This window comes from Convolutriloba macropyga, chromosome 3 (genome assembly GCF_964194025.1).
Source record: "Convolutriloba macropyga chromosome 3, txConMacr16.3, whole genome shotgun sequence".
Classification (NCBI taxonomy): domain Eukaryota; kingdom Metazoa; phylum Xenacoelomorpha; order Acoela; family Convolutidae; genus Convolutriloba; species Convolutriloba macropyga.
Window position 1 is genome coordinate 36802004 of NC_134470.1, and position 25937 is coordinate 36827940.

The 25937-nt window shown below is 37.1% G+C and overlaps 1 protein-coding gene across 1 annotated transcript in view; it reads left to right on the top strand.

Annotated features, from left to right (window-relative positions):
• Window positions 1-2360: 2360 nt before the first annotated feature.
• Window positions 2361-25937, top strand: part of LOC142336625 (uncharacterized) — a 47643-nt gene continuing 24066 nt past the window's right edge. The window contains exons 1-4 of the mRNA XM_075385535.1: window positions 2361-2636; window positions 2949-3261; window positions 15911-16100; window positions 17146-17312. Coding sequence (XP_075241650.1) covers window positions 2977-3261; window positions 15911-16100; window positions 17146-17312 — 642 coding nt within the window. The 5' untranslated portion in view covers window positions 2361-2636; window positions 2949-2976. The remainder of the gene's footprint in view (window positions 2637-2948; window positions 3262-15910; window positions 16101-17145; window positions 17313-25937) is intronic.

The following is a 25937-nucleotide window of genomic DNA, read 5'->3' on the forward strand; positions in this document are numbered from 1 at the left end:
ATAACATTTGTAGCGACTATAATAGTCTGGTCTTTTTTGTTTTTCGGTTCTGAAAATTTTTCCAATTTTTTGTCCGATCGTTCTTGTCGTCTGGCCATTTGACATTTAGTTGTCAAAAACGGGATAAAGGGTAGAAGACCGGAGGACATTGAATTATCTTAGGGCTTTGCGGCTGACTAGTTTTTTTACATAGGTGATTCATATCTATGCCGACGTATAAGTGTGCCAATAATAAGCGTGCCAAAGATTTATTCAATTTCTCATCCGATGAAATTCTAAACTAATCACTTTAACTGAAATAACAAGAAAAATTGTGAAGTAATGAAAATGAAGTGATGAGATTTTGAATTTTTTTAAATCATCGGTACAGGTTGAATTGAGTGAGATAACTTTTCAGCCATCAATGATATATCCAGTTCATGGTCATGCATTTGTGGCCTGCGGGATTGGATATGAATCTATCAAAACTGAATTAGTGATCATGTGCCTTGGTCGCTTTGATAATCAAAGAGTTTCTGCACTCTTAAGCGTGGCGCTAGTATTACCTGGGCATAATTGTAGGTAATCCTAACAGTTAAGATAGTATCATTAGACCGAAACAAAATAAAAATTAACTGGTGAATAATTTCAGGAATGTTCTTAGCGATAATAATTATCGAGAGAGAAGACAATTTAAATTGTCGGTTTTCCAATTACCCATATAATCGGTCACACAAACAATTAATTTATTCAATTTGGTCAGTTAATTGAATTTCGATACCTAATTAATGCCAATAACTGATCGTTCAACTTTGCTGAAAAACAAAATATTTCGCTTGATTTATTCAAATAACTCAAATATATATAACAAAGACCAATTAATCGAAAAATTAAAGGCTTTAAAAAATCTCTCAAAACATAGGATCTATTTGAATAAAAACTCTCATTCCTAGGAACATTAAGTAGGCCCACAGTCTGGTGTACATATAAAAAAGCCAAAAATGTGTTTATGTGGCTACCTTTTTATTTTATACCCAATCTCAATATATCGGCCAAATCAGAAGCGCACGAGAATTTCAAAAGAAGCCTTCAGAATTGGACCACTTTAAAATCAAATCTGAGCTAAAATCAACAATTTATATATACTATACCTCAATATCAAAAATTTGAGATTTTCATAGTCAATTTTTTTTCAATCAGTCAAAGTTAATGTGAGCTGTACAAACACAAATTTGATCTACAGGAATAAGCCACAACACAAACCAATAAACTGTTCAAAGATTCTGCTGCAATACGCACTGTATGCCAAAAAAAATTAACGAGTTTCAACTGCTGATTTTTATGAGCTATCAAATTCCTTTTATGCTGCTAGTGGGTTTACATATCAAAATTGCCTTTTTGATTAGCAGTAGATAAGAATGTAGACTTAATGTGAACAGTTTGCCTCTTTGTCGATTTTTCAGTGTCATAGGAAGTTTACCATATGGTAGTTTTGTCAAATAATCTGTATCAATTTGAGTTTCATTCGCAAAACAATCATAAAGAATCTTATGCAATTATGTAATGATGTATTCAAGTCGTTTTTACTTCGCAGTACCGTTTTGCTGATTGTGAAGGTAGTTCAAGTTTGAATTCTGTTTTGACTTCATGTATGTTAATCACCTACTAAAATTAGTTACTGAATATTTACTTTGACAAAAGTGAACAAATCATTTTGGCTTCGATAGAGTGTAGCAACCTTAAAAATTAACCGATTAAAAATTGTGCAACCTTAAGATTGGTAGTCTGTTATTGGAGAATTAAAAGTGTTAAGTTGAATGCTCTCCAAAACGTATTCGACTGAAGGCAGTCATCGGTTGGCAAGTAAATTTGGCTTTAAATTGATAGGACAGTCTATTTCAGAAAATTTCTTAAGCTTGAAAACTGAACATACCGAAGAATTTGGCTCAAAACTGAACATGCCAAAACCTTCTAACAAAAATCTCAATATTTTCGCACGAATCAAACCGAAAAATAAAAATTTCTTACAATTTCTTTGTGTTTTTGTTTGTCGGCTTTTCTTCGTCTCTGCTTTTCTCAAAAAAAAATCTTTTTCCCGATTATTTAATGAAACGCGGACACCTGCATAAATTTCAGTGAAAGATTGATTGGCGGATGCTTTTACTTGCAGTATCCGACTCGGCTTACTGGATTTCAAAGTTAGGTATATGTACACAATTTAAATTCATCCAAAATTTTTCAGCCAATCGCTCAAATAAATAATTGAATGGTATAAACTTTGTTGGATGCTCGTTCTGCAATTTGAAATCATCTTGTCCCAAAGAAACGAGGCCGGCGCTTCGCCGGATGCCCCGTTCAAATCAGTTTCCGGATGCAATAAACTTCGCTGACATTTATCGTTCAAGTGAAAAACTTTGTGCTTTTTTTGTTGAAACTATCTGCCAAAAATAAGAGGCTACCATATTACAAAAATACATATCAGTCGGTTACAAATTAGGATAGCAAAACAACAGTAGTTATTTTTCAGCCTCAAATTAAATTTTAGTAATTCTTAGTTTTCATTCTGATTAATTATTATTAATTTTCCCCACTCTTTGTCGGTTTATGACATTTTATCATAATTAGAACTGCTCGGCTAACTACACTCGTTGACAAACGTAAACGCAGTAAATGCATATAATGTAATTATACATTGTAAACAGCCTGTTTCTGAAGTCTATTTTAGTTAATATAACTTTGTTCGGTTCTTATGACTCTATTTATATCAATTGACGCATAATCATCAGACGTTTAAAAATCCAATTGTGGATGAATTGACAAGCTTACATACAGAGAAAATCCAGCTAGAAGTTGGCCAGTTTTCCGAACAAAGTGATAATTGACTAAATGTGGCTTCAAAAAAAGGCAGTTTACCATGTACAATTTAATTTTATGCGTTTACTTTTGTCAACGAGTATGTATATTTCAAGAATCATTGAAATTAAAAAGGCCAATGATATGGAAAGATTTGTTCACGGAATAATATTGACAGAGCTCAGGACAAAACGAGGTCAAGAAAAGTTTCCACTAAGTTATTCTCCAGTTCACGTTTTTCTTGTCTTCACTGTTGCCCTTCATTTAACAAATTGCTCTTCATTCCAAATTGAGTGGTCGAGGCATTACCACGAGTGTCCCTGTTTGAGGAACGTGGATATGGCAATGAAGACCTTTGATGCTAAGACCCTGGACAGCTGTTTCACTGGCTGTATGGCAACTGACGGATGCCACGCATTCTCCTACTGCGTAAGCCAACATAGAATTGACAATGGTAATAAATCCAATATCCCATGATCAGTGTTCAAGCTCAGGTGTCCAAGATAATTCAGCGTTTAATTTTGCGGTAAGGGCGCTGAAGAGCAAGAATTCAGCGTTGATTCAGCGCATTTTGCCGTAATCTTTTTACAGCTGTTTTCAACGCTTCCCAAATTTTTTTTAACGCAATGTCAGCCATCTTGTAACGGCTGCTCTCCTATCAAAGCCAAGGAAAACTTTACACCGCTCAGTTCGTTTCAGCGGTTTCAAATCTGTCCGGATATTGTGTTTTTGCAGTTAAATTTTGTGAACTGTATTATCCGCTATACTGTTTATCAGCTTACCGTTGCATTACTTGTTGCTCAATTACTCTTGATAACTAATTGCTCAGCTTTGCTGAATAACAAACTTGTTTCTCTCAGAATTACAAAATAATTCAAATGAAACAATCAGTTTTGTCAATAACTCAAAATGCAAATCGAAATTTCAAATTATCTCGAAGTACAGTCCTTAGTAATAGACTTATTAACTATTTGAAACAATAATTAACTTGATTAATCAAGTGAGAAAAACGCACAAACGCAAACAAAATTGTTAACTGATTTTCCAATTATTCGTTTTAACAACTTATTTCTAGTCTTCAATTGGCCTCAATAACACCATTATTGAAACCATGCTAGGCTTTGATATCGCCAGTAAAAGCAACTGACTTTGCACTTAGTTTCTCTTACTTAAGAACTTTGTTCCTCAGAAAGAAAGTTTTGAGAATATCAAAGTTATTTCTCTTTTCAACAAGTCAAAGTTAAGTTATACTGTACAATCACTTATATGATCTACAGAAACAAGACACGATAACAAGTAAATTATCGCTCAAGAAAATGTGCTTCAATACGCACTGTATGTCAGTTTAGTGAGACTAAATTAACGAGTTTCAACTGGTTTTTGGTAGTTTTTCAAACTCAGCTCGATTTATACTGCCGTCCGTACATTTCAAAATTGCATCTCTGATTACTATGTCGTAAGATTCTCTGAATTCACTGAAGCTGGGGTTCGGTATACCGTATACGGTGCGCCGCACTCTCTGAATTGGTAGGAAAACCGCAAAATTCATCGATTCTGGCTTACCAAATTGGGTATCTCTTACTCCGTCCGAGCTAAATTTGCGTGATAGTGAACACTTGAATACATGGCAATAATAGTGTAGTTAGAATTAGAGGTTCAGTTTTACATCATGTGTGAAGATTACGTACTAATGATAGTTACGGAATATAAATATTGAACAAAATGAACAAATCCGTTTGACTTCAGTAGAATGTAGCATTAAATTTCGTTTGTCATGCTATTCTAAATTGGACTGCTTGAAATGACCTTGAAGCGCTATTCAATTTGGTTACTGTGTTAGTAAGCTCAGCCGCCACACCGCCGGCCCTGTTTTCCATAGCGAGATTCACTACTGGTCTCTTGTACACTCGGTTGTTCGTTCGAACTATCGCTGATCAGACGGTCTCCGTTACTCAACCTTGATTGTAATATCCACGCTTATCGCTCTCTTCGATCAACCAAACGAGATCGCCTTCTTTAAGGGTTTCGTTCGACGTAGATCGCCATTTTTGTCGATTATTCAGAGTTGGCAGATATTCTTTACGGAATCTGTCCCATCTGAGAATTGCATATTCTTGAGTTTGTGGAAAGAGCTTTCGATGATCAAAAAATTTCTCTGCGCATGGTAGGTTAGGTAAGCAAACGTTCCTGTTGCCAAGCAAGAAGTGATTTGGGGGTCAATGCTTCTAAGTCATTAACGTCTGAACTGACTGGAGTCAACGGTCTTGCATTCAATGTCTGCTCAACAATACACATCGTTGTTGAAAGAACGTCCTCTGTTACCCAACACTGCATACATTGTTTTCTTGCAACTTCTTGCCAACCGTTCCCATACTCCACCAAAGTGAGGTGCTGCGGGTGGGTTGAACTTCCATCTGATTCCTCGTTGAACTAGATGTTCTTCGATCCTTTCTTTGTTCCACGCCGCAACGTATTCTGCAAACTCTTTTTCAGCTCCAACAAAGTTTGTCCCGTTGTCGCTGATGACCGTACTTGGTCTGCCTTTTCGCGCAATAAATCTCATAATTGAATTGAGACAGCTATTTATGTCCAACTTGGATACCACTTCTATATGCACCGCTCTCATAGTTAGACATGTGAACAGACAACACCATCGGTTTTCGTTTCTTCGGCCAATCTTCACAATTAAAGGGCCAAAGTAGTCAAATCCAACATTTTTCAAGGCTGTTGAGGCATCGAACCGCTCTTCGGGTAGATCGGCCATTACTGGTGCTATCGTTTGTGCTCTGCTTTTTCTGCAGGTAACGCACTTGTTCTTGATCAATCTTAAGGCATTGCCTAGGAACCACATCTTCTGCTGAAGATGTTCCTTACCTGCTCACTGCCCCCGTGTCGATCGTCCTTGTGCTCGTTTCTCAAGAATAATTCAACCACATAATGATTCTAACGTAGCAATATTGGATGCTTTGCATTGAAATCCAATTGATTTTTGCCTATTCTGCCTTTGGCTCGAATAAGTCCTTCTTCATCTAGGAAGGGTGAGAACTGGAGGATTTTGCTGTTCTTGCTGGAGTAACATAAAGATGCTGACTACGAGTGTGGCTGGTTTGTATTTGCTCAAAGCTCGCTGTACATATGCCACTGTATTTACTAGTCTGTTAAAATTGCTGAATGATTCCTACTGAATGACAGCTTTCTTTTCTTCAGCTTGTATCGTGAAGACTGATGAGGGTATATTCTCTTCATTTGATGCAAAGATCAGGTTAACTTGCTCAGGCCACTCACTTTCTGGTCGCTTCAACCAGGCCGGCCCAGTGAGCCACCCATTTCTCTTGAGTTCCTCAATATTGATTGCTCTGGTGCCAATATCCGCTGGGTTGTTGATACTGCTGTCATGTTTCCACTGTGAAACATCAGTTGTACCTAGTATCTCAGCCACTCGATTGGCCACAAACAATTGTTGCTTGCGATGGGAACTGTGTATCCTCTGAAATTCCGTAGTTGAGTCCAACCAAAAACTGCAATTATTTATCTTCATTTCGTGTTCCTTGACTATCTGTTCCTTCAACCTCACTGCCATGACTGCCGCTTGCAATTCCAATTGTGGTACTGAAAGATGCGTCATCGATGCGTCTCTACATTTTCCAATGACAAATGCTAAGCCAGCTAAGTATCATTTCGATTGTGAACGCAGACAGGCGACTGCACACATCGTGTCTTCAGATGCGTCAGCAAACGCATGAAGTTCGGTTTTATCCCTCTCTCTGTTGAAGTATATTCTGTCGATGCTTGTTTCAGCTGCTATTGGAAGTTGTTCTTTCCATCTCATGAATTCTCCTTCTTCGCCAGGCTCCACTTCGTTGTCTCAATGTTGCTCATTCTTAGTCCACATGCCTTTCAGAATTTCTCTTATGTGAACAATGAACGGAGCAAACAATCCGATCGGGTCGAATACTGAACAGACTTGTGGCAGAACTTTCCTCTGGGTTATAGGTGTTTCAACTTCCTTCTTCGTACCTCTGCACACTTGGAGACTATAATCAGTAACAATTTATTGTAGTCCTAGCACTAAGGATCCCTCCGTATTGGGTTCCACTTCGACTTGCTTCGTGTTGCTGATTGATTTCAAGTTCTCCGGGATTGCTTTTGTAACTGCATCGTTGTTGCTTATCCACTTCTTCAGTTCCAATCCATGTTGTGAGAGAAGAGGTTGTAGTTGATTGAAGACCTCAAGTGCTTCTTCAGGGGTATCTACTGATTTAATTGGATAGTCTTTTTCGTTGTCGAGTCCCACTCGCTTTAGAGCATAACCTGCACAAGTTGGAGAACTCTTAGCTCCAAATACATGACGCTGATATTCGTACATCTGAACAGGTTCGTGGATCCTCTTTTTCGTTGTCGAGTCCCACTCGCTTGAGAGCATAGTCTGCACAAGTTGGACAACTTTTAGCTCCAAATACATGACGCTGATATTCGTACATCTGAACAGGTTCGTTAGTTCTTGGACGCCATAGAAACCTCAAGCAACTTTTATCCTGTTCCGGAACTTGCACTTGTAAAATCATCGATTCGATGTCAGCTGTCAGGGCTATTGGTTCTTCACGGAATCTGAATATTGTTCAAATCAAACCGAGTAGCAGATCAGGTTCGGCTAGTAGCTTGTCATTTAGGCATACTTCTTTGTATTTTGATGCAGCATTGCAAACAAGTCTTTTTTGCCAGACTTGTTCGGGTTTAGCACTGGATGGTGTGGCAAAAACCATTCTTTCCCGAAAATGCCTTTCATTTTGGACTCGTCCAATATCTTTACGAATCCCTTTTTTTACATCTGTATACATTGACTGTTGATACGAATTTTTCAGGGTTGGGTCCATTTGGAATCTTCGCACCATTGAGTAAAGCTGACCCAGGCCTAAGCTGTAGTTGTTCGGTAGTTTTGGCTCTAGTTCACTCCACAGCATTCCCATTTCGTAACGCTCGCCTGTGAACTTTGTTGTACTCTCTAGCATCTTTTGTGCCTGCAGTTCCTTCTTTGACTAACTGACGATGTTGATTTTGGAAGCATAGGTTTCTATGTCTCATCAAGTTTGGATATTCTCAGCCAGTTTCATAACTTCTGTGAAGGCGAAATGACAAACCTTTTGGTTTCTTTTGCCCATCATGGGTCCACTGACTACCCATCCTAGCTCTGTTAGAACGGCTGAAAATTCTCTTCGTGTTCCAATTTGGTAGTCCAATAGGCGTTGTAGCTCATAAGCATCTTGATCAAGGATGATGCCAACTTCCATCAAGTTGAAGCCTTTGTTGGTTAGAACACTCAAGTGATTGAGGCTTTGCTTCAGCTTGTTGTAGTTGTAGTTTGTGTTTCTCAAGGAGATTAACGGGTGTGCAAACGGAATGCACCCTTGAATGTAGTCCATTTATCTTGAGAGGAACCTTTTCTGTCTTCAGATCCTTTGTTACTTGTATGCCAGAAAAGTGCTATGTTGAGCGTCACATCGGTGCCTTGGGCTCTTAACTTCTCTTGCACACTTTTATCGATGAAAGAATCCGTTGATCCACTATCGAGGAAAGCATATGTGTTCAGCTTGTTAACACCGCTCTGTATTGAGACAGGAACTATCTGAAGAAAGCTTGTAACTTACTTTGGTTGATTGTTGCTGCGCTTAAGTTGACTGCATGACTGCCCTAGTCCACTTGGTTTTCTGAGTGTAGCAATTAGTTGTGCTTCTTGATGTATCTATTAATGCCGCATGCATTGACTTTACAATCTTTGATTGCATGTCCTTTGCCTAGACATCCGTAACGTAAGCGTTGCTTCCTCACTGCTGCGTACCGATCTTTCACACTCATGTTCCTGGATAGTGGACAATTCCAAATTTTATGAGCATGAGTGCCATCAACTAGCGGGCAATGATCGCTTGGCATTTGCTTGGTTTCTTTCACGTTCAAACTAGCACTGAAATTCGATGTTTTCGAGAACCGTTTGCCTCCATTTGTGCCTCTTCGGTCTTCTTCTTTTTGCTCTCTTTTGGAAGATGAAAACTTTTCATGCACGAAAGCTATCCTAGATAGCCATTTTTCAAACATAATCAGATCAGGGCAATCTTCATCTTTATCATCAACCTAGAGCCACCACTCCTCTTTGAGAACTTCAGGTAGTTTACCTACTGCCATATAGAGTGTCGAGCTTGATTGCAGATCACCAATCTGCTTGTATGCTTTAAGTACGTTCACAAAGTTCGAAACACAAACTGAGAAGCTGATCAGACCTTTCGAGTCGTGAGGTTTCACCTGACTAGCCTTGCGAAGACCCTCCAGTTGTGCATCAATTGTTACATGAGGCCGTCCAAACTTCCTCTCCAGAATGCTCCATGCAGCACCATAGAACTGTCCAGAATAGCCCATTCCAGAGATTGCTAATCTTGCCTTGCCTGTCAGTAGAGTCTTCAGGTGGTTCATTTTCTCTGAGTCCGGTACTGGGCGTTGATCCAAAGTAGCAATGAACATACTAGACCACTCTGGCCATTCGAGGGGGTTTCCATCGAAGTTGTTCAACTTCTGCTTTGATAGGTCACTGCTACCTGCATACCCACTGTAGTAGACCAGCTCTAGGGGAAACGTCCCGGTCTTCAAGACTTGGATCGGTCACGTGAACTGCGATATCGTGAGAAGCGACCAGACCTGTTCACTTCAGGTGTTACTTCGAAGCGAGCTGTTGATCGAGCTGGTGTTAGAAAGTTGACGATTCTACTGGCCCAGTCTGCGACATCTCTCTTCTTTGGGGGTCCAAATGAAGGGTGACTTGTCTCATCTGCATTTACAGCTCTAGCGTTCTTCGTTTGAATGTTGCCTGTTCCGGTCGCATCTTGGTTTCGAACTCGATATCGAATTTCTTCATCCTTTCCTTGCGCTTTTGCTTTGCTGAAGATGATTCCGAAACATTTTCCGTCTCCTGGCCGCTTTAATCCATTTTGTACTGTTTGAGCAACTGGGTTGTCCGTTGAGTAGTTGTTGTTGCCCTTTCTGTCGTTCACTGCTTGAGTTGTGTTGCTTTTCTCTGCATTCATTGATGTTTGTGTGCCTTTGCTTATATATGCAAGCCAATGATAGTCCAGACTTGCCTTGCACTTCCTTGCCTTTTTCAGATGTTCTTCAACGAAATTTGCTTGTTAGGGAACAAGCTTGTTTTGACGCTGCAGTTGCTTGGGTATTTCTTCTTCTAGAAGGTGAACAGTCTGTTGGTAGAGGAAGTTTAGTTTTTCGGGTCGATCCGAATCTTCAATTATTTTGTAGCCAATCCCTGTTTTAGTGTTATTTTTATCCACTAAATCCTGGAATTCTTGTCCTACAATTGAGATGTTGATTGAAGCTCCTCTCTGCGGGTTGTGATTGAATTACCTTGTTGCTGTTTGCTTTTGTTTTGTTTACTCCGTTTAAGCGAGGTTAGCTCTTCAACGCCATTTGTGAACTGCACTCGCACCTTTCTCTCTTCCTCACTGGAGTTCCGCTGTTGATTTGTTTGATTCTCTTTGGGGGGTGCCTTTGGCACTCTCTTAACCGGACTGGAAAGCAGTTTGCCTTCCACTACCTGGGTTGACGGACCAAATGTAATGGCTGCTCTCCTACCAAAGTCAAGGAAAACTTAACACCGCCCCGTTCGTTTCAGCGGTTTCAAATTTGTCGGGGTATTGTGTTTTTGCAGTTATTATTTGTGAACTGTATTATCCGCTATACTGTTTATCAACTTACCGTTGCATTGCTTGGTACTCTATTACTCTTGATAACTAATTGCTCAGCTTTACAGAATAACCAACTTTTTTGTATAACAAAATAATTCTCAGAATAACAAAATAATATAAATGAAACAATTAAATTTTTTGCTTGAGTTTGGTTAATAACACAAAATGTAAATCAAAATTTCAAATTATCTTAAAATACAGTCTTTAGTAATAGACCTATTAACTATTCGAAACAATAATTAACTTGATTAGTCAAGTAAGAAAAAAAAGCAAACGCAAACATAATTAATAACTGAGTTTGCAATTATTCGTTTTAATAACTTGTTTCTAGTCTTCAATTGGCCTCAATAACACCAATATTGAACCTATGCTAGGCTTTGATATCGCCAGTAAAAGCAACTGACTATGTGCTTTGCACAAAGTTTTTCTTTCTTATTAGGAACTTTTTTCCTCAGAAAGAAAGTTTTGAGAATGTCAAAGATATTCTCTTTTCAACAAGTCAACATTAAGTCATACTGTGCAATCACTAATATGATCTACAGAAACAAGACACGATAACAAATAACTTACCACTCAAGAAAATGTGCTTCAATACGCACTGTATTTCAGTTTAATAAGACCAAATTAACGATTTTCAACTGATTTTTGGTAGTTTTTCAAGCTCGATTTATACTGCCGTGCATGTCAAAATTGCATCTCTGATTGGTTGTAGATTACTATGTCGTAAGATTCTCTGCACTGAGGTTAGGGTTCGGGATACCGTATACGGTGCCCCTCACTCTCTGAATTGGTAGGGAAATTGCAAAATTCATCGAATCTGGCTTACCAAGTTTGGTATCTCTTACTCCGTTTCAGCTAAATTTGTGTGACACTTCAATACGTGGCAATAATAGTAGAGTTCGATTTTGCGTTTCAGTTTCACTTCATGTTTGATGACTACGTACTAATAATAGTTACTTAATGTTGAACAAAGTGAACATATCCTTATGACTTCAGTAGAATGTAGCATTAAATTTCGCTTGTCATGCTATTCTAAATTGGACTGCTAGAAATTACCTTGAGGCGCTATTCAATTTGGTTAGTGAGTTAGTAAGCTCAGCCGACACACACCTACCGACATTTTTCAGGGTTTTTTTTACTGTTTTCAGCGCTATTTTGCTGGTGTTCACCTCAAACACAGCGCTCTTCTCAGTTCTTTTTAAATCTGCATACTACACTCGTGAACAACACTAAACAATTAAATGGAAATATTACACAGAAAGAAAATTGCCTCTTGTTGAGGTCAAAACTGTTTCTTTTACATAGCTATTTCCGTTTTCCGTTAATTTTATAAGATTCTAGTGCAAATCGATCGAAATTTAAATGTTCTAATTTCTAGAAAAATTACAAAAGTTTTTACGGAGAAAATCCTGATCGAATTAGCTCTTTTCTGTGAGAGATAGTGAGTTCAATACCACGTAAAATCTGTTCAACTCTAAAACAAAAATAATAAATTCGCAAAAGCAAAAAAAAACTGCTTCAAACAATGTGAGCAGGATGAAGTTCAACAGATTTACATCAAACTTAACTAACTGCTTTTTAAAGAAAACTGGCAAACGGCTATCCAGCTTCTCTCCGTGAGTGCAATTGATTCAATTAAAACTCAAGGAACACAAAAATTGAATACTGTTGAAAACAGGCCATATACAATGTTATTTCGCTGTTTGAACGTTTAATTTTGTCAATGTGTGTATGATCTCCATAATGTAATCTTCTCAACTAGTTGCCAACATGATGATTTCTAAGCAACAAAAGAAAAGCAACACTTCTCTTATGTATTATAAAACGTGCATAAACTAATTATATTTCACATCTGGCAATTGTTTGTGTTCTTCGTGCTATAAAATTCCTCAACTCGACTATCTGAAACTTTGATCGTCGTGCTCATTAAAAGATGCAGAGCATCAGCAATGCTGGTGCCAGTGACAATAACAGACAATGAAAGAGTCTTAAGGAATACAAAAATATGAATATTATTGAACAGAGGCCTTTTATATTGTAGTTTTGCTTTTGAACGGTTAGCTTTTTCAATTTGTTTATGATCTCTTTTATGTATTCTTCTGAACTAGTTGCCAACATGATAACTTCTGAGCAACAAAAAGAAAAATAAGCTTTCTCGTATGTATTATAAAACGTACACAAACTAAAAAAACTTCAATTTTGGAAATCGTTTGTGTTTTTCGTGCTATACAAATTTCTAAAGTCAACTACAGAAAACTTTTATATATGAAATTTTGATCTTCCTGCACATTAAAAAACACAAAGCTTCGGCAATGCTGGTGCTAGTGACAATGGCAGACGCATCAAAATACAGAAGTTCTATATTGCTGATCAACCAGAATGAGAAATTTTGAATACTTTTTTTATGTTTGGATCATGAACAAAAATCACATCAAAATCGCATGTTTAAGAATACCAAATTAAAATAGACATATATGCTCAGAGATCGCGTTACGACAGAAGAGAAACTATATGTTTTTCGTGAAAAATTATCTGATTTTTGGTTGTCGTAGTTTAATAACAACTGCCACGGGTCGCTAAGTCAGGGCAAAATGTGCTTGTTCCCTATACTTAACATTCAACTGTGTGAAATTTTTGTTGTTTTTGTGCAACAAAATTTCAACTCAGAACCTCTCGGCCTATCAAATGCGTTGAAATTTCTAATGTCGGTACGTGTTTTTGTCCAGACGTCACTATAGGTACCCTTCAATTTGAATTTTTCTGAAAGGTGCTGAAGAGTAAGAAATCAGTGCTGAGTTCAGCGCTAATTCAGTGCTTTCTGCTGCATCTTTCAAGCTGTTTTCAGCGATTCCTAAAATTTTTGGCGCAATATCGGTCAGATACTCTACATTTCTTAGAGCTAAATTGCACCTCTCATCGCTTTTTTGCCTGAAATTTTCAGCTGAAGTTCAGAGCTTATCTCAGTTCTTTCCAAACCTGTATGCAACAATTGTGATCGACATCAAAGTTTTAATTTGAAAAACTACACCAAAAAATTGCCTTATTTTGATGCACAAAACATTTCTATAACATTATAATTTCCCTTTTCCGTTAAATCTAGATGAGTCAGCTACAAATCGATATCGATAGAAAATTAATTGTTCTAATTTTTAGAGAAACGATAAAATTATTGAAGTAGAAAATCCAGATAGTAGTGTAGCTTTAAAAGTGAAAACACTGCTTCGAAAATGTGCGCGTGGTCAAATTGAACAGATATACATTAAATTGAACTGCCTCTTCTAGAAAACTAGAAAATTGCTATCGAAATTTGCGCCATGAAAGCAGTTGATTCATAAAGGTCATAAGGAACACAAAAAGCGGAAAATTTATGAACACACGCCATTTACAAGGTAATTTTGCTTTCAAACAGTTGATTTGTCAATTTGTGCAATTTGTCTCCGTTTTGTAATCTTCTGAACTAGTTGCCGACATGAAAACTTCTAAGCAACAAAAAGAAATTAATCTTGCTCGCATGTTTTATAAAACGTGCCAAAACTGATTAAATGTTACATCTGGCGATTGTTTGTGTTTTTCGTGCTATTAAAAAATTTATGAAGTCGACTACAGATAATTTCTATATCTGAAATTTTGATCGTCCTGCTCATTAAAAGATCCAAAGCATCAGCAATGCTGGTACTACTGACAGTGGCAGCAGTATCAAAATACAGAAGTTCTAATTTGACAATTAAACAGAATTGAGAAAATTTAAATCCTTTTTTATGGTTTGATCATGAACAAAATTTCCATGTTCTAGAATACTAATTTAAAATAGATATATATGCTCAGAGATTTCGTTACGACGGAAGAGAAACTATATGTTTTTTGTGGAAACTTATCTGATTTTTCGTGGTGGTAGTTTAATATCAACTGCCATGGGCCGCTGAATCATGGCAAATTGTGGTGGCTCTCTATACTTAGCATTAAACGGTGCAAATTTTTTGTTAATTTTGTGCAGTGGAACCACAGCTCAAAAATTTTCGGCCGATCAGACTAGTAGAAAATTTTACCTTTCGGTACGTCTATCTGTAGAGACATCACTATTAGTACGATTCAATTTGAAGAGTAATAATGCAATACAGAGCATGTTATACAGAACAAAACGAAAACGGTTTGAACTCAGATAGACAAAGATTCAGTCAAGATGCAAAAAAAAATTTAATGGAGCAATATGATTGGCTAGATTTTGCATTCAACTCATATATAAGAAATTTCTTGACCAATGAAAGAAAAACGAAAAACATACGCTATAAATAGCAATAAAAAGCTATTTACTAATTTTTAAACAAGAACTTGTTTTTATTGATCATGTCTCGCGGCCCATTGAATTACTGGGCTCGTGGGACTTGATGTGATTTCATCACAAGCAAACAAATTAATGCGGCCAACTGATTTACATTAAGAAGTTTTGTTACTTCCTAGAGTCTACAATATCGATAACTTGATACACTTAACTTGTTCGGCTATCTGCACCTTCTGCTATCTGACATACCACCAAAACAACATGCATACCAAGACAACAGCGGTCAAAATAATTTAAAGCATCAAATGTCAGGCCTTTTTCACCTTAAGAGCAATTTGAAAACGGATTTCAAATTTTGCGAGAAAAAAACATTTGAGTTGCGCCAAAGAAAACGGAGCAGTGTTTTCAATCTACCGACCATAAAAACAGTATTTGATTGCAATCTTGCACTCAGCAGATAATTTTTTTCTATACTCGATAATAATTCTTCCTCAAAACGGGAGCTTAAAAAATGACAAGAGCACAAAATTGCCGAGTTAGCAAGCAAAAAATGTTCCTGAAATGCACGTGTTCAAAAAAGTCCCAAACCTTCAAATTTAATTATGCAAAAAAATTCTTAAAAAATATATATCTTTTGTTGATCCGCTGATTTAATATTATTTATAGTTCATTCTAATCCTTTGAACATCTTATATTCCAAATACTGCAATTATTCATATTGGATTGTTCTCGGTCTCATAATGATTTCAATGATGACCTAAACCTGAAGATTTTGTATATGGGTGTTTAATTGCTCTCAAACGAAGTTTGTAGCAATACATTAGGCCTTTGGTCTTTTTATGCAAATTTTCGCCCGACCAATTTTTTGTCTGACCCTTTTAACTATTCGTCCTGAAAAACGGGATGAGCAGGTAAAGTACGGAGGTCATTAAGTGACTAAGCAGCTCTCATAGTACCCTCTAAGTATGCGACATGTTATGGTGTGACGGGAGATTTGCGGTTCTTAATCTTAAAAGTGCGATCCCCTCTCAGCCAGTGATCTACTCAATCGTTTTAGGACATCTCATTTGAGTGCAAAGTGTACAATCATGTGGCTGTGAGCTTCACGTACGGGTCAATTGTAAACCAGTCCTGTTCCCAGTACCCCTCAGAGTCTGTCACATCTAATCGCAAGTGGTACTGGAGGCATGAAGTCAAAGATGGACCCACTACTTCATGTCAGACTATCAAAGACGCAGAACCAACGAGTAGGGCTTCAATTTTTTATGTAATTTCATCTAGAATCACATGAAAATGGTTTTAGGTTTAGCTCAAACGAATGATGGATTTCTTCGATCAGAGAAAAAAGTGGTGATGCCAGTCTAAACTTGGCAAAGAGCCTCCAACAAGCCTAAGTGTGGCAGATTATGCTTAGTTAAAATTTACTTGTTTTTAATAGCAGCCCTTCATGTCTTCATTCCATGTTTTTACGAAGTAACTTTGGTGCTCATCACGCTGATACAAAAAGTATCTAGAATTTAATAAAATAGAAACTTTATGCCCCAATAAGACAGCGAAATGACTCATAAGATAGTAAAATTGCAGACTGTAAATTAAAAAGTGAGACATTTTCAGAGAACTGGCCCTGGTAAAAAAAAACATGACGAATTCTGTCATGATTCAGCGCTGAACGACACTGGCACCATATTCCGGGTTGCTATTTTTTTCTCAAAATTTATGAAATTTCTTTGGTCTGTTTGGCTCTGAATGTTCCATTGGGCTGCTGGCCAGATTAAAGACTTTTAATGTTTCCCATACAATTCCTTGAATTATATCATAAGATTCGTCAAGGTAAGTTTTTGTGCATGGCAAACAAAAATTTGTTTTGCTTTACCTCAATTCCACAGCTTGTTAGCAGCTGTTCATTCCTCAAAGTGCTTTTAAACAGCAGTTGCTCGGCAGAGCAATAAAAATTGAACATAGACAATATCGCTCAACAACTAAAGTTAAGCGGCAAAACTTGGATCGACCTAATGTCGAGCAGCAATCTTGGGTAAATCTGAAGTCGGGATGAACACACAAGTTAAGCTTAATTGTTTTTATAGACTATTTGAATATAGCATCTTTTTTTGACACTATTGGTCGAGCATGGTCTGTTCATTAGTAGAGTCCTAAATCTGGTCACTAGATCTCATACTTTTTCACCCAGGTTAATTTACCCCTCTAGCATTTTAGCTCGGGTATAAGAATTAGGCGTAAAAAGAGTAAACACCGTTTTTATCAATGGAAGGTTGGTTGTAATAACTATTGCAGGTCAAGATGGCTACTATGAAGTGCAAGTGAGAGGAGTGAAGATGAATGTGTACTGTGTTATGGGACCAGGAGAGACTTACATAGACCTGGATGCATACAGCAACCACGGAGGAAATGGAAATGGGAACGATTCTCCCGTTTCGGAAGCAAGGAAAACATTTTCCAAAGTTAGCTTTTCAAAAATGGTTGACTTGCTTGCCTGTCGCTGTTGTCATTCTAGCATCCCCCTCATATATATGTTTCTTATCATGGCTATCAAGTTTCGTTTCACTGGGATGTTATATCTGCTGTGCTGTTAAATTGTAGTAACCATTTTACGCACTATTACACTTGTAATATACTTATAATAAATTAGCCTTAGAAAAACTCACCTTCTGAATAGAATTCGCCTTTACCTTAACTGCTGTCATCGACATAGTTATGGCATAGCTGCTTCAGTATGGTACAGAAACTCAATAATTCATGACCTATTGACTTTAAGTTTAAGATAAAAAATCAGTTAAAATCCTTGAACGCTGAAGAAAGTTTTTGAAAAAAAATTAACTCGAAAATTGTTAGGCCTTGAATCAAATTGTATCAATATGACTAATTGAGCTACCTGTCTTTGAAGTATAGGTTACGTGACTCTGATGAAGTCACTGAGAAAGTCTGGCATTAATTGAGAACCGCGAAGCGGTTCAAGATTTTGCCAGAGTTGAGAAGTAACTTTAGCAGAGTCATGAAGTCTTTTTGAAACACGCGTTGTGCAAGTTCACTCAAAAACTATTTACTTGCAGAAGTGATTACAATTTTTCATAGCGAAAATAATAAAATTTTGAGGTTCTACATCGCCCTTCCAATTAGTACCTATAGACACACCCACACACTGTAATTGTACACTCATGCCACCGAGCTAAACTCCATAGTAGCAAGTAAATACTGTTTACAGAGAGGGGCGATATCCTACAATACTTAAACCTGGTACAATAAGGGCTTATCCTAAACGGAAAGGGGATAACTTTCTTTCTATTCTGATGTGCTTATGCGAGAATATTTTCATGACCAAGGCGGCAAACTTGTTTTCGGTCAAAAAGAGGTGCAAGAAACTTTGTTCTTGATTCAATTTCGCTCCAATAAGAGCTGCAAGTGGACAATTTATTGAAACGTATTTTGGCACTCATGAACAAAAAAATTACACTATTAGGATTTCAAAAGGCGCAGTTTAGGCAGTTAGATACAAGTTTATTGTCTGCGCGCAACTTTGAATGCTGGTTCTCCTTCATAATCGCTACCATTTTCACGGCACTCATTCGCTTCATAATTAAGGAATGGGTCTGGGGAGGAGGAGCTGGATCTGGTGGTAGCATCAAAATCTTCAATATCATCGCCATCAATATCTTCCTCAGTAGTAATACTTGTCATTGCAAATCCCGGTTCAGGTGTTTCCCATTCTTCACTTGGATCAAGCTTTCACTTTTTGTTGTATCCGCCACAACAAAATCACTATTATGGTCCCAATTGGGAACCGAATCTAGGAGAAAGTGAGCATGTTCCTCATTTTCGTAGTCCCACTCTACTTCTTCGCTATATCAAGAAAAAATTTCGACTCGGCAGTGATCGATTTTATAGTGGCCGCATTGTATTTTAGTTCCCTCATTCTTAATGTGGCGTTTGTTATCAAAAGCAGAGACATATTTTATTCCTTGAAACCGTTTGTAGAACATGCTTTTCCGAAACAATCCTTGCAGTTTTAGCGCGCAGTATAATACCAGTCACAAGTGTATAAGTGTAGTCTGCATGTCAGAGCAAATTTTCTTTGGTTTTTCTTTTGGCGGACATCTTTTGGTTACCTATGAAAAAAATGCAATCAAATCATGACAATCATACAAGATTAGATGGTACTTTGTTTGTTTTTTCTGAATCTTTAAACACAAAATACTCACTAGCGGAAGTAATGCTGTACAGCTTTGGCTGCAGTCATATGAATTCTTGTATATAATCTTAAGACAACGCGCTTATTTTCTATGCTGTACATTTGGTGATCTTCTAGGTAATTTGAGAAGTCAAATTGATCAAGAACATTGCTCTCTTTCAGTTCATGGTAAAGATCATCAAAATTTATCCGGTATAGCAAGCTATCGGTATCAACATAGAGTAATCGACAGTCAAATGAAGATCGAATTGTAATATAGTGAAACTGATACATTTAGTATTTTGCCTGATCAAGAATTGAAGCCCCTACTATAGACGGTGTGAACCAAAAGATCTTTCTTGGGCGTGAGAAGATAGCTGCCATGTTCTCGCCAATATTTTGAATTTGTCAAACTCAAACTTGCTTACTATGGTTAGGGTTTGTCTTGCCTCTCTCGTAAGCCAGAGTTTTATCCGTTGACGTTTTGATTCGCAGTTTTTTCAATAAACGGCGTTGTTCATTATTTAATAGAAACTTCTCAAATTTATTCGAAACCACTAGTCTTTTCTCACTTTTCAGGCATATATAGGGTGTTAACCAATTGTTTCAAGTAAATTGTAAGACACGATGCATTTTCCTAACCACTACTCCCAAGTTAAACATACACTTTTAACAACTTGTAAGGAAGCATTGTGCAACATAGTGTTTATTGTTGAAGAATGTCTTCAACAGTTTTGGAACTTTTGAGGGAGGTAAATTATGGCTCTCTCGCAATATTATTTGATAGTCTCTGAGCCAGTCATCTCAACAATAGTTTTCGATGTTGCGAGGAGGAAGTCCTGATATTAGTCTAATCTAGCAAGTCTAATGATGGTGTAGACTTGTCGGATAGTGGAAGTTGACTTCCACGAAGTAACCCACAGTGTTATTATCAGGGCAGTTCAGTATCTCAGCCAGTGTAATATTAGCATTTAGCATAAAATTTGACTGAGGGATATTGTCGTTCTGCATTACGACACCGTGTTGGATATTGGCGTCCACGCGGAAGCCAAATGCTGAGGGTTCTGAGGAGTCTTTTTCTGGTAATTATTTATTATTTGCCGTAAACTTGCTCATCTCATAAATTGAAAATAATTCCCCACGTACTGCTGCTTCCATCATATCGAGGTGCTCGCTTTCTGTGAGCAATTCGACCTCCAGCATGCATATTCTCAAGAATGCTTCCTTAGCCATATTTGGTAGCGCGTAAACGTGCACGCAATGAAATTTGTAGGTGGAGAAAGTGAGCTCCCTGTGGAGCTCACAAACGCATGCGAGAAGAGCGCAATCGGTTTTCAGGTAAGCATCGTGGTAGTCTTGAAGAGTTCGATAAATCAGAGTGTTCCACATCGTCTTTGCGTGGTCCAAATTTTCTTGAGTAATTGCTACCGCCTTTTCTTCTAGAGTGTTACGTCATTCTTTAAGAGGCTTTAAGGCATTTTCCTTGAACTTTTCTCGACCAATAACATATGAATAGGGAAAATATTTCTTTTGCTTGAGAAGCGCAATTTTGTTGACGATAGGTTAAGAAACGCAGAAGCAAGTATTCCAAATAAACCTCATGGCAAAATTTTCACCATTTTTCCGAGAGACGAATTCGTCATTTTGAATGAATCAGTAAACTTGAGATTTTCATGATTTTTGATCTTAGGGCTATGATCTCCACGAGTACTTCAAAAATTATGGAAATGTATTTTTCATTAGTGTACAGAATAACAGTTACAGTGGTTGTAGGTTCACAAGATTACAGGGCTGAATAAATGTGATGTAGATCATAATTTTATATATTATGACCCAGCACAGAGGTAAAACTGACGTTCTATCATGCTCAAATGCAATTTTTTGAGCCCAGCCACGAATGGTTTGCTGTAGTGGCAGTGATCCAGATCAGTTGACGACTGTTCATCATTATCGTCAAAAGGCTCGTTACATATCCAATTTTCGTGGGCTGAACTTTTTTGTATAATGGCTACGATCACCTCTGAAGAAGGGAAATGCTCGTTTGCGCTTGTATAAATACTTGGCTAGTGTGTAACATGTGTAGAAATTTTGAAACGAAATATTCAGAGCTGTCCGCGTGGAAGAACATTGGTTTTGTTGAGTGACGATCATTTCGCGCAAGTGAAAACCCACAGGGTTCGGTTTTTCTTAAACTCTGCTTCTAAACCTTTTTCATAAACCTGCTTCTGGATACAAGAAGGATTCGAAATCAAAGTGAATGAATAATGGATCATACCAAATAGCGCCCAGGTTTTTGAATTTATATAATTTTTTTCGGACCCGTTCATCAAACAACAGCATTTTCACAGCAGGTCTCCATATGTTTGCTAATATGTGCAAGGTCTTCTTCACACAACAGACAACTTTAGCCAAGTTGGTAATCAGTTCATAATGGTAAAAGTCAGCTTCGTATAAAAGCAATAGAATTGTAAACCATTGTGATGTTTGATAGGTAATAAGTATCTACCATCATAGGTAACAAGTATCTACCATAGAACCATTGTAAAGTTTGATAGGTAAAAAATATCTACCATCATGACCAAAAACTTTGATTCGAACTTCATTGAGATTTTCGAACTGATTGATTTCTTCTAGCTCCATGGGCTTGACTTGCTTGTTAGTTTCGTGTGAAGTTTTGTCTGTGTTGTAGTTCCTTCCTGGTCGATCTAAGCTAATATTGTAATGCATATGATATTGAGCACTAGAGCAGTAAAGAAAGCAAGCAACTTGCGTTCTCGTGGTTACGCATTTTAAGTAAACAGCGCCAATTTTGTAATTTTGAATTGTAATGCAATGTAATACGAGCCAGTTATAGGTCAGTATTGGCCAAAACCTTCATTTATTTTGATAATTTTCTCAAGCACCCATCCACTAGCACTAGAGGCAAATACCGTTAGCACTATCAACATTTTCTCGCCTATAGACCAGAAGGTCTCGCTGCTAAATCAATGATTAAAAACGGGTGTCATGAGTGAAATTGCATCAACTTTATTAAGCTCACTTTCGTGATCTTTATATTGACTCGGCTTTTTGAGTTGACGATCGGCACTAAATTGAAGTTTTTGTGATCCTTGTGGGAGTTTATGTTCTATAAGCGAATCAATTGTTGGTTTATGTTGGAGCATGAAATTAGCAAAGTCTGTGTTTGCCTGGTTTTTTGATGGCGGCAGATGGTAGCTCTGAGAGGTACCATCAAGGCAGTTTCAGCCCCCACTTGAGTTAGTTGGATTTGGTCATTAAAGACAAGTAAAGAACGCAAAGAGCTTAAACGCAGAGCAAAAATTCTAGTGTCCCTAATCCCATATAGCAAGACCGACAACAATTTGTAAATTTTTGATGACAAGTTCTCATGTGCTGTTCGAGATTGGAAAGTTCTCTACAAGTGAATGTACAAATACAACAGTTAGAGTCTGGTAAACCTAATTTGTCGAGGTAGTAGCGAAGCTCATGGCGAGAATGATTTTCTCTGTTAGCAAAAATTGCTGAAAAATATTTGCAATTGAAAACCATAGTTGAAAATTTCAAGATTCAAAAGCTAGCAGAAATAAAAACAATTTTCGTTAGCATGTAAATTAGCTTCAAACGACGTTTTTTTATTCCACTCGAGGCTCTCATAAGACGCACGCAATTCAAACTCTCATTGTTTTGGTTTTGATTGGATTTTAAGAGCGCCCGTTCACTATTTTATCCCGCTTTAGTCAACTATGAACAATTCAAGTTGCGTTGAACTAAAAATCGCATTTGATTTTGTGTTTACCATTGAATTACACTGACATGATGAAACTTTCTTGATATTTTCAAAATCTTAGTACAATGTACAAAGAAAATATTTCTGTTTAACGGCTAGTTCCTTTTAGTCTTTAGCTGTATGCGATGTGACAAAGCATATCAATTGAAGTTTTTTTGGTTTATTTAAGAACTTTTAGGGGTCAAGTCAAGGTAATCTTTTATGAATTTTTGATGACCTTTTAATCAATTATTTTAGTCTTTTCTCTTCATTTTGACAGCTAATATGTTCTAATTTTATACATTTCAGTAGCCTGCCTTAAAAAAATTTTGATTTCATTTCCTTAGAACTATAAAAAAATATTCCAACATCAACGCTTTTTTGTCCACTCTGTTGAATTTCAAGTACAACGGATGTTTGCGTGATTATGATGCACAGTATTTTTGTTCCGGTGTTTGAACAACTCAAATTTTTTTAAAAGCAGATTAATTTGTCAATTTTTTTTCGCTAAATGTAGCAGAAAAAGGTGAGTTTTGCAACTTTTTCACTGTAGATGCCGATTATTGCGTCTGATGATGTTGAGCCTCATAATCAAAAAAGCTCCCCGGACACTAAAACGTAGGACCCGACAAAAAAATATCAAGACCCCTCATCTTCATCTGGAAAAAAGCTAAATTTTCTGTCAATCATGATCAGTCAATGTCATCACATGACAACTAATGACAAGCACTCGGTTGCAAGCATTTTTCGATGACAGCTGTTATGAGATGATTTTTGTCTCCAGGCCCCAAAATATCAATTTTTTAGAACAAAGCCTGATGTTTCATTATAATCTCGGGTGCTTCAATTGCTAATTAATGCCAGATGTTCATGAGACGTTAATATCCACATGTTTTGAAAATCAGTGAAGGAGCCGGTTTTCGGCCCTGACCCTTATGACCAAAAGTGACCCGCATGTATATATTGATGACAAACCCGTCCAATAAAATAGGAAAGTTTTTTGTATTAAATACTTATTCGACAAATGAGGCGCTAATTAGCTGTTAATAAGTGGGTATTTATCTCATGAAAGATTTTGTTTAAGTTGACGAGCGTTTTGAGCTTTTTCGTAGTGCAGTGTCTTATAATATCAACCCAATAATCAATTTCATCCCAACTATCTGTTGGAGCCGACTTTTTTGGGTTCAAAGGTCACCACCAAAAACCAAAAAAAAAGTTTCTTTTTCAAATTTATTAGACAAAATGTGGTTAATTTGTTATTAAAACCTATAGACCACAAAAAGCACAGGTAATTCCGTCCAGGTTTTGAGTTTTTGTTCTTACAAAACAATATTATAAGGCAATGAAACAAAACAACATCCTTTTTTGAAAAATGCCATTCTTTTTTCACCTTCTTGCTGAAAAAATGATGTTTTACTAATGTACCTCAGAGCTGAAGGTTATCCCAACAGGAGTATAATACCAGCATAACGAAAAAAAAAATTTCAGTGAGGTTTAGTTTTATATGATTTTATTGTAATAATTTTTGTTGGAAGCTTTTGCCCAAGCCTGTTATTACATTTTAATAGCTTAATTATTTAGATAGCAAAATTATTTCTCTCAACGAATTGGAAGATTGGTTGCTTCCTGTTATATATCACCTTCTCAACAAGTTTGATTATGTCCATTTTGGAAAATTTTGTTTACGTGACGCAAGTGAATTTTGTTGAGTTTGTCCATTTTCGTAAAATTCCGGTTCAGAAGTTGGCTATCTATGTAAAAAGATTAAAAAAAGACTGTCAATTAGCGAGCTATGCACAAAAGTTAGTCACATAACACACCAAAATGCGAAGGAATTATAATTCAATAATAGAGTTATTGAATTGCTATAGGTCAAAAAAGTCCATTAGAGAGTTTACTTGTCTTCGTTTCGTGGCGCTGCACTCACTACTGCAGTTTTCACTTAATTGGGTGTCTTGAAATTGGTTAAAATTTTATGTTGTTGTGGTGTCTCAAAATTTGAACAAGATAAAATACTAATATCAAACTGACTTGTAATTGAAAATCTGTCAGAGATCTTGATCTTCTTCTAGAAATCCTCAAAGAGTGATTGGCTTGGGATTGCAGTAACAGTTGGGTTTGAATCCACAGCAAGAGTTGTTGGAACACTGACCGGAATACTCGTTGGTTGACTGTCTGGTGAGCATGGTGATAATTTCACACCCCAAATTTTGAGGATTTATATGTGCCGAGTTGATTTTCGAATAAAGGCCCACACTCGCAGTCGCATCTGTGAAAAGATACGTCTAACTTCTTCGTAAGAGTTTTCTTCAATTGAAAGCCTTTGCGGTATAGTTTTTGGAGGTAAGTGTCCTCCAGAAGTAATGATACTGCATTCAACCGGCTCCATTTTTTCCGGTAGGAAAGCAAAAGCGTTGATATATAGCTTCGGTATCAAACAATGCTGGCAAGTGTACCACAAATCGTTTTTCGTCTTTGTTGTTTCAGACCGACAAATATTCAAACACTGTTTGGTAAAAAAGTATTCTCTCAAAAGAAATCGCTGACTCCGACAGAATTTTCACGGACATTGTTTTTCTCAAGATCGTTTCAAAAGTTAACTGTTAAGTAAGCGCAAAAGAAGGGAATGATCGCAAATACAAATTTCTTTGGCAACATTTGCTTTAATGAAGACAAGATTTGCTTTATCTAAATGCAGTCATTTGGTTGGAGCATAGACCTTAGTCACACCTAATTGCATAATATCTCTATCTCTGTCTAAACTTTGTATACAGCATGTGGTTTTTATAAGTCGTACTGAGGTTCTTTTTGAGAAGAATGTGGGGTCAAATCTGCTTTTTATAACTTTAAAGATTTGTATGTAAGGTGTTTTGGTCTCTGCACTTTACTCTCAAGTGGTCACATGGGTCCCTCCACTATCAATGTTTATTTTTCTCCTAGACAGAAATGTGGAGTTGCGTGGATAAATTCATTCGTTTGTATATAAAACACATGTACTTCTTATTTTCTTTCTCAAGCAGGTTCACTCAACGAATGGTTTGTAGAGGTATCGTTTTAATTAAGAATTAATTAAGGTCACATTCGTAAAAAAGTCAATTTTGATCAGTCTCAAGTACGCCGCGGGGCGCACGTGAG